The sequence below is a fragment of the Acomys minous genome (assembly GCF_964271855.1).
Source record: "Acomys minous genome assembly, chromosome: 16".
NCBI lineage: Eukaryota > Metazoa > Chordata > Mammalia > Rodentia > Muridae > Acomys > Acomys minous.
Genome location: NC_140498.1, coordinates 51739257 through 51763567, shown reverse-complemented (window position 1 = coordinate 51763567; position 24311 = coordinate 51739257). Strand labels below are relative to the sequence as shown.

Sequence of the window (24311 nt, the reverse complement as noted above, 5' to 3'; positions counted from 1 at the left end):
AGCATGTTTTTATTAAAAGTGCGTTTTGAAGTTTTCTTTAGACTTTCTCTAACTCCCATTTTTGGTTGTAATAAATGCTAATCAAACAAAAGGCACATACGCAGATATTTACATGTCACCTTATGGCAGCATAGTTTGTTGTTTGTGAAGTACCTGCTTAGGGAGTGAGTAATGTTAAGTAACTGGTTCTTAGGCTGCTGCTTTTCCTTCCAGTGTGAACCTGGCAACATTGGCTCTAGGCTATGTCTCCTCGTCTGTGCTGGTATGTTGTTGGCTTATTGATGGCGGTAAGAAGGAGCTCAGTCTGTTCAGTTCCTTCTGGCTTTCCGTAGTTCTTAGGATGGGAGGAGGGCTGTTTCATGTCCTCTGGTTATATAGTGAACAAAGCTCTCTTTTTGGTAGGCTGCAACCAAATGTGACAGCATGACCCTGACTCCCGGCCAGTGGCTGGGCTTGCCAGCCGTACCCGCAGTGACACTCTACAGACATGATGACCCTGCCCTGGTGAGCTGACTGACACTAGGGAGTGAATGGTATTCATAATTGCTTTCTGGAATAGAGTATAGAGATGTAAAGAAATTTTTTTTCTAAATTCTACTTCTGTTACCTTTTTAAAATTTTTTGGGGGGAGGCAAATTATAATATAATGGGTTTCATGCATGTATATGGTACCTTAGTCATACCCTCCAGTACCTTTTTTTTTTTTTAAATTTAAGTGGGCAAAGAAGTGGCACATACTGTAGTTCCAGTACTCAGAAGGCCGAGGCAGTAGAACCTTACGTGTAAGGCTGTCTTTGGCTACATAGCAAGTTCTAGGATATCCTGTGCTACATAATAAGACCATGTCTCAAAAATAAAAACAGAAACTTCTGGAGCTGAGGCTTCATTAGTAGAGTGCCTGCCTGGCATGCTTGAAGCCCCGGATTCCGTTCTTAGCACTACATAAAATGGGTGGGGCTGACCGTGCCTGATGTCCCAGCACTTGGGAGACAGGGCCAGAAGGATCAGGAGTTCAAGGCCAACCTGGGATACAGAGGCTCTGTCAAAAAAAAGCAAATTCATTCTTTAAAAAAAAAAAATCACTTGAGGGTGGGGGTGGGGAAGGAGTCAACTCACTCGTTCAGATTAGAGGGCAGCTCTCTGAGAGCCTCCTCCACCGCTCCATGGGCTGTAAAGGTCAGACTCACAGAGTGGGCCTGTTGAGCCGCCTCGTTAGCCCACGATGCCATCCTTACTTTACATCTTTTTAGCCATGCCCTTCCTCTACTTCCCTATTTGTGTGTGTTGCTTGATCACAATTTACTTAACAGTCATTTGTGAGCTTTTAGGGTGTTACCAACTTTTTGTTAATAAGACAATAAACATCTTTTCACATACCAAATCATTTTCAGTGATTAAGTTCCCAGAAGTAGAATTAACATTTAAGACTCTGGCTCACATTGTCAGTACAGGTTGTCACATAAAATCTTATTGGTTTAAACCCTGAATTGTGTTTGCTTTGTGTTTTTGTTTTCTTGTTTTCATAGATGTGTTAGGTTATTGATAGGTGCATGCAAGCAAAGTAAAGGTTCAATGATTATTACGTAAACTGTTGATATCTTGCTTAGTTGAAAATGGCTAACAGTTTTAAAGATGCTCATGGTAACCTGTGAGGAGGCTCCTCCTAAGTGGCTAAGAACTGTTGCTCTAGAGCGTAGCCCATCTTTTCACCTGAGAAGCTCTGCCTCTCCTCACTTCTGAATCCTCGAACACAGCTGACCTCTGAGCTGAACTCATTTAAGGTGCTAGTTGTCAAAAGGCCAAATGGATAATGGAAGCCAAGTATGCAGCCTAGCCTTTGCCATGTTCTCAGGCTGTAGTGAAGAGTAGCCAGCCAGTGCTGACATTCCGGCAGCCCTGAGTGTACCTATCTTGTTATTTTTAGACACTAGTTGCTGGTCTTACGTCAAATAAGCCTGCAGACAAACTCCGAGCCCTGCCACTGTGGTTGTCTCTACAATACTTGGGACTTGATGGCATTGTGGAAAGAATAAAGCATGCCTGTCAGCTGGTGAGTAGAAACATTAAGAGAATTAGAGACTCCTGCACAAAAGCAGAGGCACGCAAACTTTTTACTTTTGGTATCCTCTGTCCAGAATGAGGAAAATCACAAGATGACTTTCAAGAAGAGAGATGGTGCATAAATATTGCTGTTAACTGACTGGCCTCCAGGGACAGGGAATATAAACATAGAAAATTCAATGTAGAGGCCTGGCATGGTACCCCATGCCTTTAATCCTAGCACTTGGGGAGACAGAGGTAGAAGGGTCTCTGAGTTTGAGACCAGCCTGTTCTGCATATAGGTTCCAGGACAGCCAGGACTACATAGAGAGACTCTGTCTCAAAACAAAAACAAACAAAAATGGAAAATTCAGTGTAAGTGGAATGGGTTTTTTATATGTATTTTAGTTCATTGTTTTAAGAATTTCAGGGCCAGGTGTGGTGGTGGTGCACGTCTTTAATCCCAGCACTAGGGAGGCAGAGGCAGGTGGATCGCTGTGAGTTCGAGGCCAGCCTGGTCTACAAAGAGAGTCCAGGACAGCCAGTATGACACAGAGAAACCCTGTCTCAGGGGGAAAAATTTCATAGTTGTATTTTTACTCCCCTCCTCTAACTTACTGAAAATCCCATTCAATTACATACCCACCCAACTTTGTCTTTGTCTAAAGAAAGGAGGCTCTCCGTCCCAGCAGCTCGGTTACCAGGGCCTGCGCTCTGTTAGAGGGCATGGGTATTCACTTCTTAAGATGTGTCTCTTTTATGTGTATGAATGTCTGTGTACCATGTGTGTGCCTGATGCCCTGAGGCCAGAAGAGGGCATTGGCTCCCCGGGAACTAGAGTTACAGATGGCTGTGAGCCATCGCTTGGGTAGTAGGAATTAAACCTGGGTCCTCTGGGCGTGTAGCCAGTATTCTCAACTGCTCCCAGGAATGGGTATTTTCATTTGAGTATGTTGGTTCCTGTTTGTAAAGTTCTGAAACAAGTCTCTTTGTATTGGAGGTATTCAGATTATGAGAAACATAAATTATGCTGTAGGTTAATGGCATCTAGTTGGCTGCTATAACAAAATATAGTGGACTGGGTAATTTGTGAGTAGCAAAAAATAATGTTGCCTACATTTGTAGATGCACAAATCTAAGATCAAGATATCAGTAGATTCATTGTCCGGTGACAGCCTTAGATGGTACCATCTGTGTATTCTTACCTGGGAATGGGGGAAATACTCCTTTCATCCTTTTTTTTTTTTTTTTTTGGCTTTTTGAGATAGGGTTTCTCTGTGTAGCCTTGGCTCTCTGGACTCTATTTGTAGACCAGGCTGGGATTACAGGCATGTGCCACCTTGCCGGCATTTTTGGTCCTTCATTCTCTTTTTATAAGCATGTTTACAAATCCTTTTCAGTGAATTCTTTTTGGTTTTTTTTTTTTTTTTTTTTTTTTTTTTTTTTGAGACAGGGTCTCTCTGTGTTAGCCTTGGCTGTCCTAGACTCACTTTGTAGACCAGGCTGGCCTCGAACTCACAGCGATCCGCCTGCCTCTGCCTCCCGAGTGCTGGGATTAAAGGCGTGCGCCACCACGTCCGGCTTTCAGTGAATTCTTAATCACTTCCAAAGGCTAAACCTATTAATACCATTGTTCAGAATATTAGGTTTTCAGTATAGGAATTTTAGACAGACAGATATTGAGAACATTACCTTTTTTTTTAAAAAAAAAAAATCAAGCTAGGTGTTCAGGCCTGCTTTCCAGTCTCTTGAGAAGCAGACAGAGGCAGGAAGACCAAGCGTTCAAGGCCAGTTTTGACCACAGGAAAAAGAGGTTGGGCTTGAGTATAATCATGCATGGCTGCAGTCCCAGCGCTCATGGGTGGGGCAGGAAGGGCAGGAAGGAGGCCAAGGCCAGCCTCACTACAGTAGCCAGTTTGAGGACATCTGCATTACATGAGACGCTATCTTGGAAAAACAAGAATCATAGTTGTGTAGTTTGAACATTGGTCCCTACGTCAATTTAAAAGCATGATGTCACTTTTTGGAACCTTCTGACCTGTGAGATAGGATAATAATTTACTAATGGTTACAGGGACTTACTGAGTTAAATGTATGTTAAACAGTAGTGCTTGGTTACATATGTTATTCACATAGGTGTAAATCTTTGTTTTAAATATATTCTTGGACTACAGTTGTAGGACAGTAGGAAAGCACACGCTTAGTTCCGTTTCAGTACCCAAACAAATGCTCTGCTCTTTCTCTCCCTACCCAGGATATTGACACTTTATCATGTCATTTTTACATTTAAGAGAAATTAGTATTTGGTTCCTTTGGTTTTAGAGATTAGTCCTTTTGACATTAAAAATTACTTTTAAGTTTATAAAAAGCGTTTTAAAAATAGTGTTGTCATCATGCTGTTGTCTCGTGTCATGACTTAGTTCTCAAGGAGAGAGAAGCCTTTGCTAACACAGCAACTCAGTCAAATTAGGGCAGCGTTTGTGCTCTCAGTGTCCCCCTTGGCTTCAGGGAAATACAGGGATAACATTAGCTACCAAACCCTCGAGGTTGCCACGGCTCTGGCATCTGCCTGCAGCTCAAGCCTGTAGCTAACCTGCAGTGCTCATGAAGGTTTGAGTGACAAGACAACCTGCTGTCACCACGCTGGAGCACCTGGGAAACTACGTGGGACATCAGCAGCCGTGCATGTCTACATGTTCACGCCATATAATCCGTACTGTGTCATATATTCCCGAGAAGAGGAAGCTGCCTCTTGTGCTTCCCCTCCTCCTCTTCTCCTCTTTCTTCATGTTTGGCAAACACCATTAAGCGCTTCGCATTATTTCATGTGATGCCCACAATTGCACTAGAGTACATATTTCACTAATAAAGCATATTTGTGCGGTTCCTTGAGGGGCTTTGCAGCACTAAGTACTCAGTAAATATCTGCTGGATTCATTTCCTCTGTTCCTGAGTTAGGGACTATAATGATTCTCACATCATTGATAAAGGGTTTTGGGTTGAGACTATAGCATAATGGTAATTGTATCTATCTCTGTGGGTTACTTGCTAGCCCTTCATGTGAAAGACTGAAAAATATTTACAGATGTTGAGTTGTCAAAATTAGGACTCCCATCAAGTTGCAGGGCCTGAGGTGCTTATTTGCGTATTGCAGATACCCTCATGGAGCCTGCTGATATGTTCTGTCAGTCTGGTAAGGTGTTACACTTTTTCTTTTTTGGTTGTTATTTGCAGAGTCAACGGTTGCAAGAAAGTTTGAAGAAAGTGGACCACATCAAAATCTTGGTATAGTATATAATTTTCTCTGCTTTTGAAGCAAAAATTTTAGCTCCAGTAAGAAAATGTTTTTCCCCAGGTGCGATAAATCTCCCTTGAGTTGTGGTGGTTCCAGTGAACAACAGTCATTTTGGTTTTTCAAGACAGGATTTCTCTGTGTAGCCCTGGCTGTCCTGGACTCACTTTGTAGACCAGGCTGGCCTCAAACTCACAGAGATCCGCCTGCCTCTGCCTCCCGAGTGCTGGGATTACAGCTGTACACTACAGTGCCTGGCAACAACAGACTGTAGGAGGGATTCACACATATGTTTGTGACCTACTTATACAGTTAGACTGAAATTAAGAAAGATAAACCAAGCAATGTTTAAAATTTAAATTCCTATAACTGCTAAAATCTAGAATTACACAAAGGTCTTATGTAAACTCCTTTGACTTTACCTCCCAAGGACTTGCGATTACCCATCCTTGGAAATGACTGTCTCAAGATACTCTGGGTCACTTTCTGAGCCTGCGCAAAGTGGGATGAGAAGGAAAACACAAATGCCCCAGGTCTCGTCTCTGGGATCTTTCTAAACTGAGTCTCTCAGACTTTGCTCCCTCAGGTAGTAACTGACAGAAGAGAGGACGTAGCAGGACTAGCAAGTAAAAGCGTCTGTCCAGGAGGGCGGCTACTCTCATTTTGCTTCATAGTTTTGTTGCTTTTGTTTTTGTTGGTGTTGGTGTTTTGGTGTTTTGAGACAGGGCTTCTCTGTGTAGCCTTGGCTGTCCTGGACTCACTTTGTAGACCAGGCTGACCTCGAACTCAACAGCGATCCACCTGCCTCTGTCTCCCGAGTGCTGGGATTAAAGGCGTGCGCCACCACGCCCGGCCTAGTATTTTAGAACTATATAAGTCAGGCTTTTTATTTAAATGTGCTTACTGAGTGTTTCTGTGGCACTTTAGCAGAGCAGAGTTTAAAGTTGGTCTTTGAGTTTATTGCGTTCTTTGTTTAGAATATGGATAGGTTGAGAGGCAGTAGTCAGGATTGAGGAAACAGATACCCTGTGCTGCATTCAGTTAAGAAGAGACTTGGAAAAGGAGAGCAGGCTATTGGAGGAACAGGGGATGATTCTGAGTCGGGATCTGAGTTCTGTTCTTACCAGTGCCACTGGGTGGCCCTTAACACTGAGTTATTTTTTTTTTTCATAAGATTTATTTATTTTTATTTTACATGTAAGGATGTTGTACCTGCATGTATGTCTGTGTACCACATGTGTAGAGGCTGGAAGAAGGCATTGGATCCCCTGGAACTGGAGTCACACACAGTTGTAAGCCATCATATGGATTCTGAGAATTAAACCTTGGACCTCTGGAAGAACAGCTAGTGCTCTTAACCACCCATAGGGGGACCTCATGAAACTAAAAAGCTTCTGTAAGGCAGAAGATACCGTCAATAGGACAAAATGGGAAAAGATTTTCACCAGCTCCACATCTGACATTGGGCTAATAATATCCAATATATATATATAGAATTCCAGAAACTATACATCAACAAACCAAATAATCCAATTTAAAAATGGGATACATATCTGCCAGGCGTGGTGTGGCACATGCCTTTAATCCCAGCACTTGGAAAGCAGAGGCCAGCCTGGTCTACAATGTGAATCCAGGACAGCCAAGGGTAACACAGAGAGACCCTGTCTTGAAAACAACAACAACAACAACAACAAAAATGGGACATATATCTAAACAGAATTCTCAACAGAACACTCTCAAATGGCCAAGAAGCACTTGAAGAAATGTGCAACATCTTGTGTTTTGCTTGTTTGGTTGTCTTTCAATACAAGGTTTCTCTGTGTAGTCTTGGCTGTCCTGGGCTTACTTTGTAAACCAGGCTGGCCTCAAACACAGCAATCCACCTGCCTCTGCCTCCCGGGTGCTGGGATTAAAGGCGTGCGCCACCACACCTGGCCAATGTTCAACATCTTTAGCCATAAGGGAAATGTAAATCAAAATGACTCTGAGATTCCATGCTATACTTTTAGAAGGGCTAAGATCAAAAACAAGTGACAACTCATGCTAGAGCAAGGGGAACACTCCTCCACTGCTGGTGGGAGTGCAAACTGTACAACCACTGTGGAAATCAACCTGGAGGTTTCTCAGAAAATTGGGGATCAGTCTACCTTAGGACCCACCTATACTACTGCTGGGCATATCAAAGGATGCTCCATCACACCACAAGGACACTTGCTCAGCTATGTTCATAGCAGCTCTATTCATAATAGACAGAACTAGGAACAACCTAATGACTGTCAACTAAGAAAATGTGCTACATTTACACAATGGAGTATTACCCAGCAGGCAAAGGGATAGAAACAGAAAGATAAACACACTTCTAAGTAGATATTAGCTGCAAAGGATAATCATGCCTCAATCCACAGACCCAGAGAGGCTAAATAAGCAAGGAAGTCTCACGGGGACACATGGATCTCCCTGGAAGTGGAAATAAAATAGAGTTTGCAAGTGGATGGGAACAGGAGGGACCAGGTAGGTGGTCGGGGGCTAGGCTGGAAGGAGAGAGTACAGGGAAAATGACTGGAATTGCGGGGGCACGTTGGAGCTGAGGGAACCCAGGAATGTACAAGGGTGACTCTAGCAAAGACTCCTAGTAATGAGGGATGGGGAGGCCTGTTTAGAGGCCTGAACTGGCCATCTTCTGTAAGCAGGGAAAGCATCCAGTAGTGAGATTAGGACACCTACCCAGCCACTAAACCTTCCATTACAATTTTGTCCTGCCTGCAACATGTGCTAAGGTAAAAGTGGTGCATAACTTATAGGAGGGGCCAACCCATGACTGGTCCAGCTTGTGACCCATGCTAGGATAAAGAAAGTCAAATAATTCCTAATGACACTCTGCCATACTCATAGGCCAGAGTCTAGATTAATTAGCAGTCATCAGAGAGGCTTCATCCAACAACTAATGGAAACAGATCAGAGACCCACATCCAAACATTAGGCAGAGCTTGGGAATCCTGCAGAAGAGTTAAAGGAAGGGGCCACTAAGGTCAAGACCATCAAAAGAAAATGGCTTACAGAATCAACTAACCAGGGTCACAGGGCTCAAAGAAACTTAACGAACAATCAGGGAGCCTGTATGGGTCTGACTAGGCCCTGTGCATGTATGTTAGAGTTGGAAAGCTTGGTGTTCTTGTGGGGCTTCTGATGTGAGGGGAGGTGCGTGGTCTTATGGAAACTTGATCTGCCGTGTTTGGTTGGGAGGCCTGCTCTTTTCTCAAGGGAAACAGGAGCGGATATGTTGGAGAGGGGAGGGACTGGGAGGAGAGGAGGTTGGGGAAACTGCAGTTGGGATGTAATATATGAGAGAATAATAAGGTTTAAAAGTCAACTCCACAGAGAACAACAATAACAAAAAAACAGGTGGCAAAAAAAAAAAAAACTGCTCCATCCCTTGAGGTAAGGCAGAATGATCAAGTCCAGTCTATGTATATAAAGTCACTGTTCCCTTCTTCCTTTCAGCTGTGACCTCAGTGTCAGTGTGTACAAGAAATGCTGTGTGTTTATATACAGAAACACATGATTCTGCCAAAATAGTAGACTGAACTAATACTCAAGCTATCTAATTCTAAATTCTTTTGTTTGTTTGTTTGTTTGTTTTTTCAAGACAGGGTTTCTCTGTGTAGCCTTGGCTGTCCTGGACTCACTTTGTAGACCAGGCTGGCCTCGAACTCACAGTGATCCACCTGCGTCTGCCTCCTGAGTGCTGGGATTAAAGGCATGTGCCACCACGCCCGGCTTAATTCTAAATTCTTAAATGTTAGGTTAAGTCAAGTTTAAACTATTGCTAATTTTTTTTCCAGCCCATTTGTGACTTGTATAGAAGAGAACTATTGAATTTTATTTTATTTTAAGTTAATTGTATATCCAGCCACTTTGCTGAAGGTGTTTGTCAGCTGTAGGAGTTCTCTGGTAGAATTGTGTGTGTGTGTGTGTGTACATGTGTGTGTGTGTGTGTGTGTGTGTGTGTTACATATTTATATGTATGCATGTATGTATGTATTACCATCTGCAAATAACGATACTTTGACTTCTTCCTTTTTGACTTGTATCTCCTTGATCACCTATAAAATTAATTTTATTCTCCTGACTCTTTCTGAGATCTGGGCTGGCTAGGTCAACTCAGCTGTTCTGGCTCAAACTCTTCTCCCAGCTAACTTACTTCATCTGGCTTCTCTCTCAGTCCAGAATTGCTCTGCTTGGACTCAAACTAACTCAGCAATCTGTTCTGATCTTCTGGCTTCTTATTTTCTGGTTCGTTCCACCTTCACCTGAGTTCTCTTTTTGCAATTCACCTCTTTATTACGGTCCTGGTTAAAACCTGCCTCTTAAGTAGCATCCCTTTCCACTCTCTTCTCATGAGAGTTTGGCATATCCTATTTTGTCAAATGTTCTCTGATTTGTCATCTTTTCTCTTTTTTAAAAGATGTATTTATTATGTATACAGTGTTCTGCCTGCATGTACACCTGCATGCCACGAGAGGGTATCCGATCTGGTTGCTGGGAATTGAACTCTGGACCTTTGGAAGAGCAGCCAGTACTCTTACCCTCTGAGCCATCTCTCCAACCCCAATTTGTCATCTTTTCTGCCACTCAATTAGACATGGATGTTCCTTCTACAAACTAACTTTACCTTTGTTGGGATTAAAGACATGTACCACGATGCCTGCATCTAAGCTTTTCATAATGATTCTTTGGATTTCTTCGGTGTCTGTTATGTCTCCCTTTTCATTTCTGATTTTGTTTTGTTTTTTAGTTTTAGAGTTTGTTTGTTTGTTTTGACAGGGTTTCTCGTGTGTAGCCCTGACTGTCTTGCACTCTCTTTAAAGACTAGGCTGGCCTTGAACTCCCTGCCTGTCTTCCCAAAAGCATGTGCCACCACCACCATTCATTTCTGACTTTGTTAATTTGGATATTCTGTCTCTTTTAGTTAGTTTAGATAAGGGGTTGTCTATCTTGTCAGTTTTCTCAAAGAACCAGTTCTTTGTTTCATTGATTCTTTGTATTGTTCTCTTTGTTTCTATTTAATTGATGTCAGCCATCGGTTGATTATTTCCTATTGTCTGTTCCTCTCAGATGTGTTTGCTGCTTTTTGTTCTAGAACGTTCAGGTATGCTGTTAAGTTGCTAGTATGAGATCTTTCTTAATTTCTTTGGGAAGGCACTTAGTGTTATAAACTTTGCTCTTAGCACCACTTTCATTGTTTTCCATACTTTGGGTATATTGTATATTCATTTTCATTAAATTCTAGAAAATCTTTAATTTTTTTCTTTATTTCTGCGTTGACACAGTAGTCATTCAGTAGAGAGTTGTTCACTTTCCGTTGTTTCTGTTGTTGATATCTAGGTTTAACCCGTAGTGGTCTGATAAGATACAGGGAGTTATTTCGAGATTTGCTTTGTGACCAAGTATGTGGTCCATATAGGAGAAAGTTCCATGAGGAGCTGAGAAGGAGGTGTTTGGGTGAAATGTTCTGTAGATATTTGTTAGGTCCATTTTGTCATAATGTCTGTTAGCTCCATTATTTGTTTTGTTTTTGTCTGGATGATCTGTTCATTGGAAAGAGTGAGGTATTGTGAAGTTTCATGTGTGATTTAAGGTTTAGTAATGTTTCTTTTACAAATATGGGTGTCCTTGTGTTTGGGGCATAGATGTTAAGAATTGAGATATCATCTTGGTGGATTTTTCCTTTGATAAGTATGAAGTGTCTTTGCCTTTTTCTTTTGATTAATTTTGGTTGAAAGTCTACTTTGTTAGCTATTAGAATGGGTACCCCAGCTTGCTTTTTGGCTCCATTTGCTTGGAAAACCTTTTTCCAGCCCTTTTTCTGAAGTAATTCCTATCTTTGATGTTGAGATGTGTTTCTTACTTGTTTTCATATTCATTTTGTTAGCCTGTGTCTTTTTACTGAGGAATTGAGTCCATTGAGATAGAGAAGATTAGTGACCAATGATTGTTGTTTGTGGGGGCGGCGGGTGTGTGTGTGTGTGTGCGCGTGATGGTTCATTTCCTGTTTTATGGGGTTTAGTTAACCTCCTTTGGTTGGAGTTTTACTTCTAGAATCTTCTGTAGGGTGAGATTCGTGGGTAGATAGTGTTTAAATTTGACTTTGTAGCAGAATATCTTGCTTTCTCCAGCTATGGTGATTGAAAGTTTTGCTGGGTATAGTAGTCTAGGCTGACTTCTGTGGACTCTTAGAGTCTGCAAGGCATATGTCCAGGCCCTTCTGTTTTGCCATCTTTTTAGTTCTTTTTTTTTTTTTTTTTTTTTTGAATGTACTCCATATTCCCTTAAAGGCGTTAATAATTCTATTTATATGAAATTTAGAGATGACAGAGATAAAAGCATTTTAATATAAATACCAGCTCAATAAATAATTAGCAAATTTAAGTAGAAATTTTGCCTGATTAGAGTCTCATCTTAAAGTGTTTTAGTGCTAGGCCTGGTGGAACACACCTTTAATCCTAGCAGTTGGAAAACAGAAGAAGCAGGAAGATTTCTTTAAGTTCAAGGCCAGATTGGTCTACATACTGAGTTCTAGGCCAGCTAATGCTACACAGTGAGACACTGTCTCTCAAAACAATAGCGTAAACGTTAGAAAAATTGATGGGCCAGCTGCTTCCTGTCTGAGTGTTGGGACTTCCTGTTGTGGTCCTAGTGAGTTTATCAGCCTCAGAATAATTTGGTACACAGGATTCATGGTTGCAGTGATAGATTCTAGCTGTTCAATGCTGAAAGAAAGCATCCCAGAGCTGCCCCAGCAAAGTTACCACAGGGCCTGCAGATACTGCTGCTTGGTGTGTACTGTGGTCATATGGCTCTGTGTGAAGAGCAAGTGCATTATGTCAGTATAATGTAGTGAGCACTGTCATCAGTCAGGAAACACTGAGTTACTAGTCTGACAATACACAGGTATGTTTAGGCTGCCAGTATATGCACTGTCAGAAGGACTTGAGTCCTGTTCTAAAAGATAATGACAGAGTTTCTTTCTTTCTTTCTTTCTTTCTTTCTTTCTTTCTTTCTTTCTTTCTTTTTCAATCTGCCAGGCATGGTGGTACACACCTTTATCCTAGCACTCAGGAGGCAGAGGCAGGAGGATCACTGTGAGTTTGAGGCCAACCTGGTCTACAAAGCGAGTCCGGGACAGCCAAGGCTACACAGAGAAACCCTGTCTCAAAAAACAAACAAAACCCTGAGTATTAAAAAGTTCTAATTAGGCTGGAGAGATGGCTCTGCAGTTAGGAAGCCTTGATGCTCTTGCAGAGGACCCAGGTTTTGTTCTCAACACCTACATAGTGCCTCACAGCTGTGTAGCTCCATTTCCAGGGTATCCAATATTCTCTTTTGGCTTCTGTGGGTCCTAGATACACATTGGTTAACATAGATACATGCAGGCAAAACACTCGGTACACTTTTTTGTTGTTGTTAATTTATTTATTTTTATTTTATGTGCAATGGTATTTTGCCTGCATGCATGTCTGTGTGAGGTTGTCATATCTTGGAGCTATAGACAGTTGTGAGCTTCCATGTGGGTGCTGGGAATTGAACCCAGGTCCTCTGGAAGAGCAATCGTACTCTTAACCTCTGAGCCATCTCTCCAGTTCCCTTTTTTGTTGTTTTTTAAGTTGCTGGTTTGCATGACTTTATAGGGTTTGTTGGGTCAAGAGAATAAGGAAACATCATTTTCATTGGTCACCTCAGGCTAGTTACAGCCTTTGAGGGGTTTTGTTTTGTTTTGTTAAACATATTTGTATACAAGCAGCATTTCTGCCTATTTTCTTTTCAAACATACCCTCTCATCCTGTTGATGTTTGGCCCTGTCTTCAGTGCAATGACAGCACACTTACCTTTTTGCAGGTGGAAGATGAGCTCAGTTCTCCAGTAGTGGTGTTCAGGTTTTTCCAGGAATTACCAGGCTCAGGTAAGTGATTTTAAAAAATTTGTGTGTGTGTGTGTGTGTGTGTGTGTGTGTGTGTGTGTGTGTGTGTGTGTTAGGCGTGGTGGTGCATCCCATTTAATCCCATGGCTCTGGAGGCAGAAGCAGGCAGATCTCTGTGAGTTTGAGGCCACCCCTACAGAGGGAGTTCCTGTCTTGAAAAACCAGAGGGAGGGAGAGAAGGAAAGAGAGAGCGTTTATGGCTTTAAATTTAATATCATATGGAATTAAATGGGTAGTCTTCAGTCGTTATAGAAAAGTATAACAGTTTCCACAAGCATGCTAGTGCTAAGTGCCTGAGACTAAACCAAGGACTCCCAAATGCAATCACACAGCCTGTTTAGCAAGAATGAACGCACCAGGCTGGGGACATAGCAGTTTCTAGCATACAAATGACCCTAAATTTAATCCCAGTACTGCAAGAAAGAGAGAGAGAAAAAAAGAAAGAAGGGGGTAGGGGAGTGACCAGCATGCCACCAGCCTAGTCCAAGGCACAGAGTTGTCATCTACATGACGCTGACGGTCCACATTTCACACAGTGCCTTCCAAACAACTCTGCATGGCAACGAGTGAACATTACAGGTCACATAAGCCTGCTCATCGCCATCAGCATCCTGCTTTCTCAGCTTTAGACCATGCCCACCATGCCCGGAAGGCCCGCCTCCTTTATACCATGCCCGGAAGGCCCGCCTTCTTATACCAGGCCCCGGAAGGCCCCGCCTCCTTTCATATCCCTGCTTCCTCCTGCTTGTTATGCTTTGGTCCCTCTGATCTTTTCCTTGTTCCTAGAGCACACTACTCTTTCCTTGCTTGTGGCTGTGGCACTGTTGTTCTTTCTGCTTCAAATGCCCCTTCATTTGTCCCTAGATATCCTTCATTCCTTTTCTTTCTCTTCTTTTCTTAGTTTGAGGCAGGATCTCACTCTGTAGACCGGGCTGGCTTTACACTTGTAGCAGTCCTCCTGCTCCAGACTCCCTCTGCGTTCTAATACTGTCTCCATCAAATGCTCACCTTCCTGTCTGCACGGGCTCCAGTGCTGTCCGTCAGAGCCCCGCCTGTTTTCAGTGGCTTTGGTGTGATACATAGTGATTTGTGATTTTTTTTTATGATATACTTGCTTTTCTTTGGTTTCCTTTTGACACACTTCCCCTGGGGCTCAGGGTGGCCTTGAACAACCCACTGGCCTCAGCTTCACCAAAGGCTGAGATTATAGATGTGCACCACTAGGTTGGTGTTGAGAGCAAATATTAAAAAGGAAGAAAAGTAAAGTAAGAATCCTATTCTAAACTGTACAGTGGTGGTGCACACCTTTAAACCCAGCACTTGGGAGGCAGAGGCAGGCAGCTCTCTGAGTTTGAAGCCAGTATGAACTAAAAGAACAAGTTCCAGCACAGCTAAGAGTACACAGAAAAAACCTCTCAAAAAACCAAACCAGCCAACCAACCAAAAACGGTTATAGAAATGCATTGAGAAATTGCTTAGTTCGTCATAAAAGTATGTGACATTAACCTGTCAGACATTTTAATTTCATTAATATACAATGCTGTTCCCAGGGCTCACATTGGCATCTGTGTGAAATGGGATTGGGTTGTAATATTTATTGTAGTCTAACTTCTGGGAGTGAATCCCTCTGTGTTTGGCTTCAGATGCTGCAGTGAAAGCCGTCCCTGTGTCCAGCATAGCACCTGCAGCAGTTGGCCGGGAGAGACATGCCTGTGATGCGCTGAACCGCTGGGTAAAGATGGCTGCTGTCTACTTTTTCTTCTTTACATTGGAGCAATGCCACCTGTCTCGTGCCTGCTATAAAACGGTCGTGTGTGGTTAGTCATACCCCCAGGAAGGAACTTCATACAGACACGCTGTTCTCAGTCAGATCATCACCTCAGACACTGCTGCCTCTGCCTTGCCCTCACTTTCCTTCTGTGACCATCTCCTAGTTGCTGTACAAGACGGTAAAATAACATGTAAAGCCTAGTCTCCAGCACCTCGGCCTGGACCGCGAGAGAGTGTCTAAAGCTGGGTGTGGCGGCGCACGCCTTTAATTCCAGCATTTGGGAGGCAGAGGCAGGTGTATCTCTGGGAGTTTGAGGCCAGCCTGGTCTGCATAATAAGTCCTAGGAGCCAAAGCGCCACAGTAAGAACTTGTCTCAACAACTGGACAAAACAAAAGAGTGCACTGTGGTGACCAGCAAAGTAGGCCAGCGTTCTGCTCTGAGAGCTTTTTGGAGATTTTTTAAGTGTTCTCGGTAGGGTAAAGCTGTTCCCAGCAATATCATTTCCTGGTTCTAGTGAATAAGATATAATGCATCCATGCAGTGCCATTCAAAGCAGGTATTATAACCCTGTAACCACATGCTTAAAACAAATGGAAAATGATCAGCTCAAATTAGATGGGAAAAAAATGCAGGCTATTGGGTCTGGTTAGATGGCTGTGTGGCAAAGTGCTTGCAGTGCAAGTATGAATACCCACGTTCAGATCTCCAACATTCATGTTTAAAAAAAAAAAAAGCCAGGCGTACGTGGCACCATGCCCACAGTCCACCATCAGGAAGGCAAAGACAGGCGGTTCAGGGAGTTCACAGAAGAGACAGTATAAACAAATTGACAAGCCACAGTATCAGTGACAAGATGTCCTATCTCAGAAAGTAAGATAATGACTGAGGAAGAGCCTAGCATTGATCTCTGGCCTCCACATACCCACACACACAAAGAAACAGTGGGTTCCTGCTGTAAAGGACTCCAGGCAGGTTTTGTTATAAACACAGAGAAAAGACCCTGGCAGATAAACCAGATGTCAACAGTCAAGTGTTAAATAGTATGTTGTTGGGTCATTTTTATTTCATATTTTTGGCTTAACTGTATTGCTTTTTTTAAAGTCAATTTGTATTTGGAATAACATAAAATGAACTGTTAGTTTGAAAGGAGGATAAAGTCTTTTAGGTTTTATTCCTAGTGCTAGAAACAAGAAATTGCTGCTCAGTATTGATAAGGGGAAGTAGCTCCAGGAGTCACTTTAGTCAGGGGTGGGGGTGGGTGCTGAGGGTATTTAAGTCCACTGTTGCAGGAATGTTCTCTGTCCTTCCCGCCACAGCTGGGAGAACAATTAAAACAGCTGGTGCCTATGTGTGGCCTCACCATCATGGACCTGGAGATAGATGGCACATGTGTGCGCTTCAGCCCTTTGATGACAGCAGCAGGTAAGGTAACTGCTTGCTCTGCTGCTGTGGCTAGAGCAAAAATAGTTCCATGACACCTGCTGATGGAGGCCGTCGGATGACTGGGTTTTCCTTATAGTAGTCTGCTCTCCTGGAGTTTGCAGCATCTCTTTGAAGGAGCTTTCCTTTTCTCTTTTGGTTTTTCTTTTTCTTTTTCTTTTTTTTTTTAAGATTATTTATTATATATACAGTGTTCTGCCCGCATGTATGCCTGCACACCAGATCTCATTACACATGGTATAATTCACCATGTGGTTGCTGGGAATTGAACTCAGCACCTTTGAAAGAGCACACGGTGCTCGTAACCTGTGAGCCATCTCTCCAGGCCTCTCTTTTGGTTTTTCAAGACAAGTTTCTGTGTGTAACGGCCCAGACTGTCCTGGAACTCCTTAGACCAGGCTAGCCCCAGACTCACAGAGATCTGCCTGCCTCTGCCTCCCCAGTGCTGGGACTACAGGTGTGCCCACCACTACCTGCTGAAGAAGCTTTTCTTTTAGACTACACTGAATTCCTGTGTTTTGATGTCATGTGTCTCTAGGTTTTTCTATTTTGGTTACTTCTCATGTCCACACATCTGTGGAGCTTTAGAACCTTTCAGCACTCACAGACTGGCAGTATGCATAAAACCCACACAGGGTCAAGCCAAACAGGGTCCCAGCACTAAGAGTGGAAGTGGGCACAGTGGATCCCTGTCCTCATCCCATCTCAACAAAGCAGCTGTCTGTAATTAGGCACCTGCTGGCAAAAGGAACGTCAGCATCAGCTACACTTTACATGCCAGGGAGTAGTTGGCCAACAGAAAACAAACTCAACTCAGTGGCATTTTTGTGAACTTTGTGTTCCCTTTTGCTATGTTTTGACTTTTTTTTTTTTTCCTCGATCTTCTCTATTGGTCTTTTGTTGGTTTTGATCTTAGTTTTTTGGGTGGAGAGGCAATATGTTTCTTTTTCTTTCTTTCTTTTTTCTCACAAATTATGAGACACAGTTTCCATACCTTCTCCTGTCACGTCACCCTCTAAAAGTTCTTAGACACTCACACTTCTAAAAGTTGCCTTGGGGATTCTAATAGACAAGGGCCACTGTTTTATACATTGCAAAAAGCAGTGCAGTGAAGTCTGTGAAGATGGGATGTGCCCTCTTGGTCACTAATAAAACAACAGTTAGAAAAGAGAAATACGCCCTTTGTTCTGTTGCGCGGTAGATGACACTGGGTTAGCAGTAGTGGACTGAAAAGTTACTAGAACATTGAATATCTTCTCCACAACGAAATGGCAAATATTTGAAGAGATAGGCTTTCCCAGATTTGATCATTACATGGGATCTGTGGTTTTTATATGCTTCTTTCTTCTCTTTGAAGACAGAGTCTGACTTTGTACTTAGTACAGGACTGAAACACTCTGTAAATCATGCTAGTTTTGAACTCAAAGATCTCTACCTGCCTTTGCCAAGAAGCTGCCTGAGTCAGGCCTTCTGTGCGGGAATGGCTTCTATGTAGATCTCCACTGTACATTAAATCTACAAAGCAGCTGTCTTCCCTGAAGCAGCAACTGGGCTAAACTGTTATTTATTCATTCATTATTTAAATGTGTTGTTATTGTGTGGGATGGACACATACCTGTGGAAGTCACAGGACTTACTGGGACTTGGTTCTCTCCTACCTCCCATGTGGGTCCTGGGAATCACATTTGGGTTGCCAGGATTGTGTTTATGTGCGTGTGTGTGGGTGGGTGTGTGTGTGTACGCGCATGCATACGTGGAAGCCAGAGGTTGACATCAGGTGCCTTTTATCTCTGTTTAGCTTATATTTTTAGGACAGTCTCTTGCTTAACCCTGGAGCTCACTGAACTGGCCAGTGACTAGGAAATCCTCTCGTCTCTGCTTGCCCACTTGTCCACTGTGACTACAGGTGTATACCATGACTCCCAGTTTTCCTGTGTGATGATCCAAACTCTGGTCATCATGTGAACAGCAAGCACTTCACTAAAGGAACTACTGCGTCAGGCCCAAGCGTGTTAGTTTTGTCAGCTGATTCTTCCATAGGTACATGGAAGAACCTTTAAAAAATTAAGTCAGGTATAATAGCTCATGCTCATGGTTCCAGCCCTTTAGAAGTTGAGGCAGGAAGACTCGTGAGTTAAAGGCCAGCCTCTACTACAGAGTCCCTGTGTCAAAGAACAAAACAAAACAAAAAACCAAATTTCAGTTACTAATGAGCGCTTTTGACGCTGTTAGTAGTAAGAGTCCACCTTCATACTGACTCCAAGGCATTCTTTAATCATTTCTGGAACATTTTGCGGATGTGTTCAGTGTTAGGAACTCGAGGAGAGGATGTGGATCAACTCGTCACCTGCATCCAAAGCAAACTGCCAGTCTTGACCTGTACACTACAGTTACGAGAAGAGTTCAAGCAGGAGGTGGAGGGGACGGCAGGCCTCCTGTATGTTGATGACCCCAACTGGCCTGGAATCGGGGTTGTCAGGTAATGACGTGGCACTGCCATGATGTGAAGGTCTGCTTTTTTAAGGCACAAGTGGGTCCAGCTACTTACATATCCAGGTGGGGTATATTTGCAAAGACCTCACTGAGATGCTCTGGGTATTTATAAAGGCCTGACGTAGACAGTTTGGTCCGCCATTGGCACAGTGAGTTCAGGGGTCACTTTGTGCCATGTGCTTGTGCTAAGTTACAGGTGCCCAGGGCAGACACATGGTGGACAAATGGTTTCTTTGTGGATTATACAGAGCTTTTCAAATCAGTAAGCCTGGTTCCTGGGGAGAGGACTATACTGACCTCACTGTCTTCTGGGCCACGTTTCTTTCCTCTCATGTTTCGTTTTTCTTTGTAAACATGAGACCCCTAGACTCCTGTTCCCTTGACCATAGACTGAGACTTACAGCGTTACCGCTTTAATCATAACATATGGTCATCGACTCCTCTTTGCACTCACAGCTAACTGCACATCTGTGCTCATCGTAGAAGTTTATACCCCGCCACAATCCTGTCTGAAGAGATACTCAATCTTAGATTTGCTAATGCTGTCTAATGTTTTTAGGTATGAGCATGCTAATGATGACAACACCAGTTTGAAATCTGATCCAGAGGGGGAAAAAATACACACTGCACTTCTGAAAAAGTTAAATGAACTGGAATCTGACCTCACATTTAAAATGGGTAAGAATGGCTTTTCTAAGTCACTGAGCTTTTAAGACCATGTCTTAAGGAAGATAACTTTCATCGCCACAGAGGTAGGGAGCTCTGGTCTAGGATCAGTTGGAGGAGAACTGTCTCTCAGAGTACTGTCTCCCTCCCTCTGCAGCTCTCCAGCCTTCCTTGCCTGTATCAGAGTCATCTTCCTCTTCTAGGGAGGAGGCCCTTTGACGTCTCGTGGTCGGGAAGGGCCTGATCTGGGCCTCCAACTGGTCTGAGGACTTGGGAGCCAGCCTTGCCTGTTTCTTCCCCCAGGCCCCGAGTACAAAAGCATGAAGAGCTGCATCTACATCGGCATGGCAAGTGACGACGTGGACGTTTCTGAGCTGGTGGAGACCATTGCAGTGACAGCCCGCGAAATTGAGGAAAGCTCAAGGGTCTGTGAGACTAATCAGGGTTTCATGTATTCTCTGGGTTTTGAGAAAGGATACTGGGGAATGTCTGTTTATTTTATTCTTAACCAAATGCTGGTTTCCTGTGAGCCAGGTCTTATTCCAGGCATGAGGAATGCCAAGTGGCCTTGACACAGTTGCTGTCCCCCTTACCTCACCAGGCAGTGTGAGGGAAGAGCCATGTACAATCAAGCAGTGTAGCAAGTGCTGTGGCTTAGGGCAGCTGAGCTTTTGGGGACTTGCTCACCTCTGCGGCACACTGAGGTGAGACTTCCTAAAAGGAGCTGGCCCTAAGGACAAACAACACAGGTGTCAGGTAGCATGGACGACAAGGCTAGAGGGCAGACTCCAGGGCAGCCTCCCTGACAGCAGAGACGTATGTGCTGCCAGTTCACTCTGGGGAAGGAAAGGAATGAGGGTTTGTTTAAAGGCTGCATTCACTGTTGGTTAGACTGTGGGTTTTTCCCAGGCATGGCTATTCTGACTTTTGCTCAACATTAAACTGCTTGCTTCTCATTGATAAAACATTCAGAATATAACTAGTTATTTCTCTTCTTAGGCAAATGAGGCCAGGCAACAAGTTTTACCTGCTTGGGTCTGCATGAGCTTTCACCTTCTCTTGTTTAATTTTCTATTTAGCTTTTCCTCAGGTATCTTACTGTAGAATTCCATTACTGACATCCTTCTGTCACCGTGTTGTTGACTGTGTAAATAGTTACAGGCCTGGGCAGAACCTTAGACAAACAGCGTTATGTTGGCTTTGCAGCTTCTGGAGAACATGACAGAGGTCGTGCGGAAGGGAATTCAGGAGGCTCAGGTGCAGCTACAGAAGGCAAATGAAGAACGGCTTCTGGAAGAGGTAGGGTATGGTTGGCACTCTGCAGGCTGGCATCCTGGCGGAACAGGCTCAGCAGGCAGTCCTGGACAAGGGTTATGTTTTGCAGGGTGTGTTGCGGCAAATCCCTGTAGTAGGATCCGTGCTAAATTGGTTTTCTCCAGTGCAAGCTTCGCAAAAGGGAAGAAGTTTTAACTTAACAGCAGGTAGGTAGGACTTCTGACTGGACCATGTCTAGATCTGTTTTTCCAGGTTTTGGTTTGGTTGGGTTGGGCTTGGTTTTTTGGTTTTTCAAGACAGAGTTTCTCTGTATAGCCATGGCTGTCCTGGAACTCTCTTTGCAGTCCAGGCTGACCTCGAACTCACAGAGATCCACCTGCTTCTGCCCTCAAGTGCTGGGATTAAAGGCGTGCGCAGCCACGCCTGGCCTGTTATCTGACCAGATGCCTTTAGCTCTTAGTACCCTTCCTACTTTTATACCTCACTGGATTCTCTGTCAGGAATCTGAAATGAAGCAGTCTGTTCCCACTGCCACGATACCAACAGCCCCTGCTGAGACCGTGAGAAAGCAAGTAGACACTTTGCTCTTCCTTGGGACAAGGACATGCCTGGCCAGCTGACCAGCTTCTGGTGGCAGTGCACCATAGACACTGGCATAAAGACTGTTGGCTCCCTGAAGCCTTCCTTTTGAAAGAACCTAATGATCATAGCATACAACACTGGGACATTTTATTTTAAACCACTGACTAACAGTAGTACCAATCTGCCTTTTTATCCTACCAAAAAAATACCCTCCCAAAATGACAGCCCTTCCTTTGTTCCCTCTCCAGAAAATAATGGCTGGGTTCTCACAACAGCCAAAGATATCACTAGATTTTCCTGGCATGATGGCACAAGGATATACTCCTAGCACTCAGGAGGCTGAAGCTGGTGGATCAGGGTATATGGGACTTCGTCTCAAAACACCATGAACAAGTAATGTTTTAGCTGTCAGACTTCAGCCATTAAGAGGAGCATCTGCTCTTTCTTGCTAAAGTGCATTTCCCAGCTGGGTGTGGGCCCCAGCACACTGCGCACACACATTTGAGCATTCCAGGAGCTGAGGAGCTGAGGAGCTTGGGAGTAGCTGCAGGGTGGGCATCCTCCCTCCAGTCGGTCAGTGGGGAGGTGAGTGGCTGATAGACCTGGTCAGGATGCTTGTGCCAGCAGCTCCTCTCCACTCCTTTCTTTTCCTGACAGGTTCTCTGGAGTCCACAGAACACACTTATGTCTACAAAGTACAGGGTACAGGAGTGACACCACCTCCCACACCCTCAGGCACTCGAAGCAAACAGCGGCTTCCAGGTGGGTTAAAGCTCTCCACAGTTCATCTTCATTAATAGAAGAAAACCAATGCTGTTCCACTTAGGGGGTGAACTCTATATGCTCTTGAGATTCCTCATGTGTTCTTCTTAACTTCCTTGGTTTTCTTTAATCCAAATTCCAAGGTGTTCACTCCTGTTAGGGTCACCACAGGAGCACTGGCCTGGGGAGTAGATTAGTGTCACAATGTTCTTTGGTTCCCACCTCACCTCTGAGATGCTTCCAAGCCAGAATTCCAGCATCTCGCCAAATCAGTCACCATGCAGGCACACAGAGTCTTTGTTACAGCATGTCCCACCAGTTTCAGCAGAGTTCATCTCATGTCTCTAGGTCAGAAGCCTTTTAAAAGGTCCCTGAGAGGCTCGGATGCCGTGAGTGAGACCAGCTCTGTCAGCCACACTGAAGACCTGGAAAAGGTGGAACAGCTGTCCAGTGGCCTAGAGCACAGCAACCTGGAGGCCCACTGCGCTGAGCAGCTCCCTAAGGCTCCTGCGCCCACAGAGGAGACTCTGCAGACTCTGCAGAACAAGGCCCAGCGTCCGGAAGATGACCGCTCACAGGTGGAGGAGCTGGAGCGCCTACGATAAAGCTCAGCAGCGCTGGGCTCCAGGCCTGACTGTGCTTCAGGGAAGACGAAGCTCTATTGAAAATGTGACCTGTGCCACATGTTAATGAGATAGAAAGTGCTGTTGTGTGTGCTAAACTGGGAGTTCTGCATAGACACATGCCAGAAACACAGGCTTTTGGGGAGGGGGGCGATTAATTATTTTATGTGTAAGTTGAACAACCAACAGTTGACATTTTAGCCTGCCCAATCTAGGCGTCCCCTTTCTTCCTGTACGATGAACATCCTGTAGCAAGAGAACACGTGGACTTGAAGCGCCTGTCTGGACCTAACCGTGTTAGGCTGCACACAGCGACTCCCCAGGTTCTCCATGCTTCCGGCTTCTTTGCTCTGTAGTTTGGTCAAGTTGGGTCAATGCCTGCCTCACTGGTTGGCATCAGGATTTCAGTAGGACTGAGGCAGAGCATCAGCAGCTCTCTGCTGCTGTCCCCACTGCTGCGCTTCCTGGAGCCTAAGGATGACTGTCCACTTGAGCCAGGGCACTAGAACTGTCCCCTGCGGCACCCCCTTTCTCCTTCACACTTTCTTTGTAAACAAATTTAAGGACTCAACTGTTAATAGTAACTAACTATAAGATCTCTTCCTGACCATATTTAAATATATTTTTAAACACTGGTAATGCCCAGTGTGTACTGTGCTTATGTCTTATTTAGGACAGAAAGCCCTCTGGAGGCAACCATGAGGAGCCTAATGTTGTCTGCTGTGCAGCACGGAAAAGGCTGAAGCAAGCGAGCCTTTGACCCGCTTCTCATGATGTGGCTGTAGCTTCTCTTCTACTTGAAGCTCACCCTGGGCCCAGCTCAGGAAAGAGCCAGAAAAGTTGCCTCTTCTAGCTTTTTGTCTAGTTACCGTCCATTTCTGTTTCCCAAGCACTGCATCACCTGCAGTACCCTAAGATGCCCCACCCCGTGCCTTTTTAGTTCCTAAAGTCAAACAGTAGAAGACGCTAAGATGGTGGGCCTGTGGACTGTAGTGTCGGAAGCCTTAGTTATACCACATTAAGCCTATAATTACACTGATTTGATGTGATTTTTGACAATTGCCACTTGTCAAAATTCAATCTTTCCCTTTTTTGGGTGCAAATGATTACATACAGTCTTCCCTGTTTATTTGGTGCAATGAAGTATAGCAGGTGACATGGGGAAGGGGTAAATTATCACCTTTAACAAGATTGATTTTTAAGTGTTTTTATACATTTGGAATTGTTACCTGGTTTTGCTGCAACAGAATTTTACCTTGAGACACATCTGATGTTGGCTTAAATAAAGGCTCTTGAGAAATTGCTACCTGTGAATTCAGTAGCTAACATAAAAGTTTCTAAAAGTAACGTGAATATCCTAATTGGGCCATCTTAGCATCTTATGTGAA

The 24311-nt window shown here is 43.9% G+C and overlaps 1 protein-coding gene across 4 annotated transcripts in view; it reads left to right on the top strand.

Moving 5' to 3' along the window:
* The window catches only part of PDXDC1 (pyridoxal dependent decarboxylase domain containing 1), a 56009-nt gene extending 31782 nt beyond the window's left edge, over window positions 1-24227 (top strand). For all 4 annotated transcript variants that reach the window (XM_084763525.1, XM_084763524.1, XM_084763527.1 and 1 more), the window contains exons 10-23: window positions 214-262; window positions 403-504; window positions 1925-2050; window positions 5275-5325; window positions 13229-13292; window positions 14954-15042; window positions 16399-16504; window positions 18830-19001; window positions 19575-19693; window positions 19985-20106; window positions 20888-20980; window positions 21066-21162; window positions 22196-22300; window positions 22649-24227. In XM_084763525.1, the coding sequence (XP_084619651.1) occupies window positions 214-262; window positions 403-504; window positions 1925-2050; window positions 5275-5325; window positions 13229-13292; window positions 14954-15042; window positions 16399-16504; window positions 18830-19001; window positions 19575-19693; window positions 19985-20106; window positions 20888-20980; window positions 21066-21162; window positions 22196-22300; window positions 22649-22905 (1552 nt within the window). In that variant the 3' untranslated portion in view covers window positions 22906-24227. The remainder of the gene's footprint in view (window positions 1-213; window positions 263-402; window positions 505-1924; window positions 2051-5274; window positions 5326-13228; window positions 13293-14953; window positions 15043-16398; window positions 16505-18829; window positions 19002-19574; window positions 19694-19984; window positions 20107-20887; window positions 20981-21065; window positions 21163-22195; window positions 22301-22648) is intronic.
* Window positions 24228-24311: the final 84 nt, after the last annotated feature.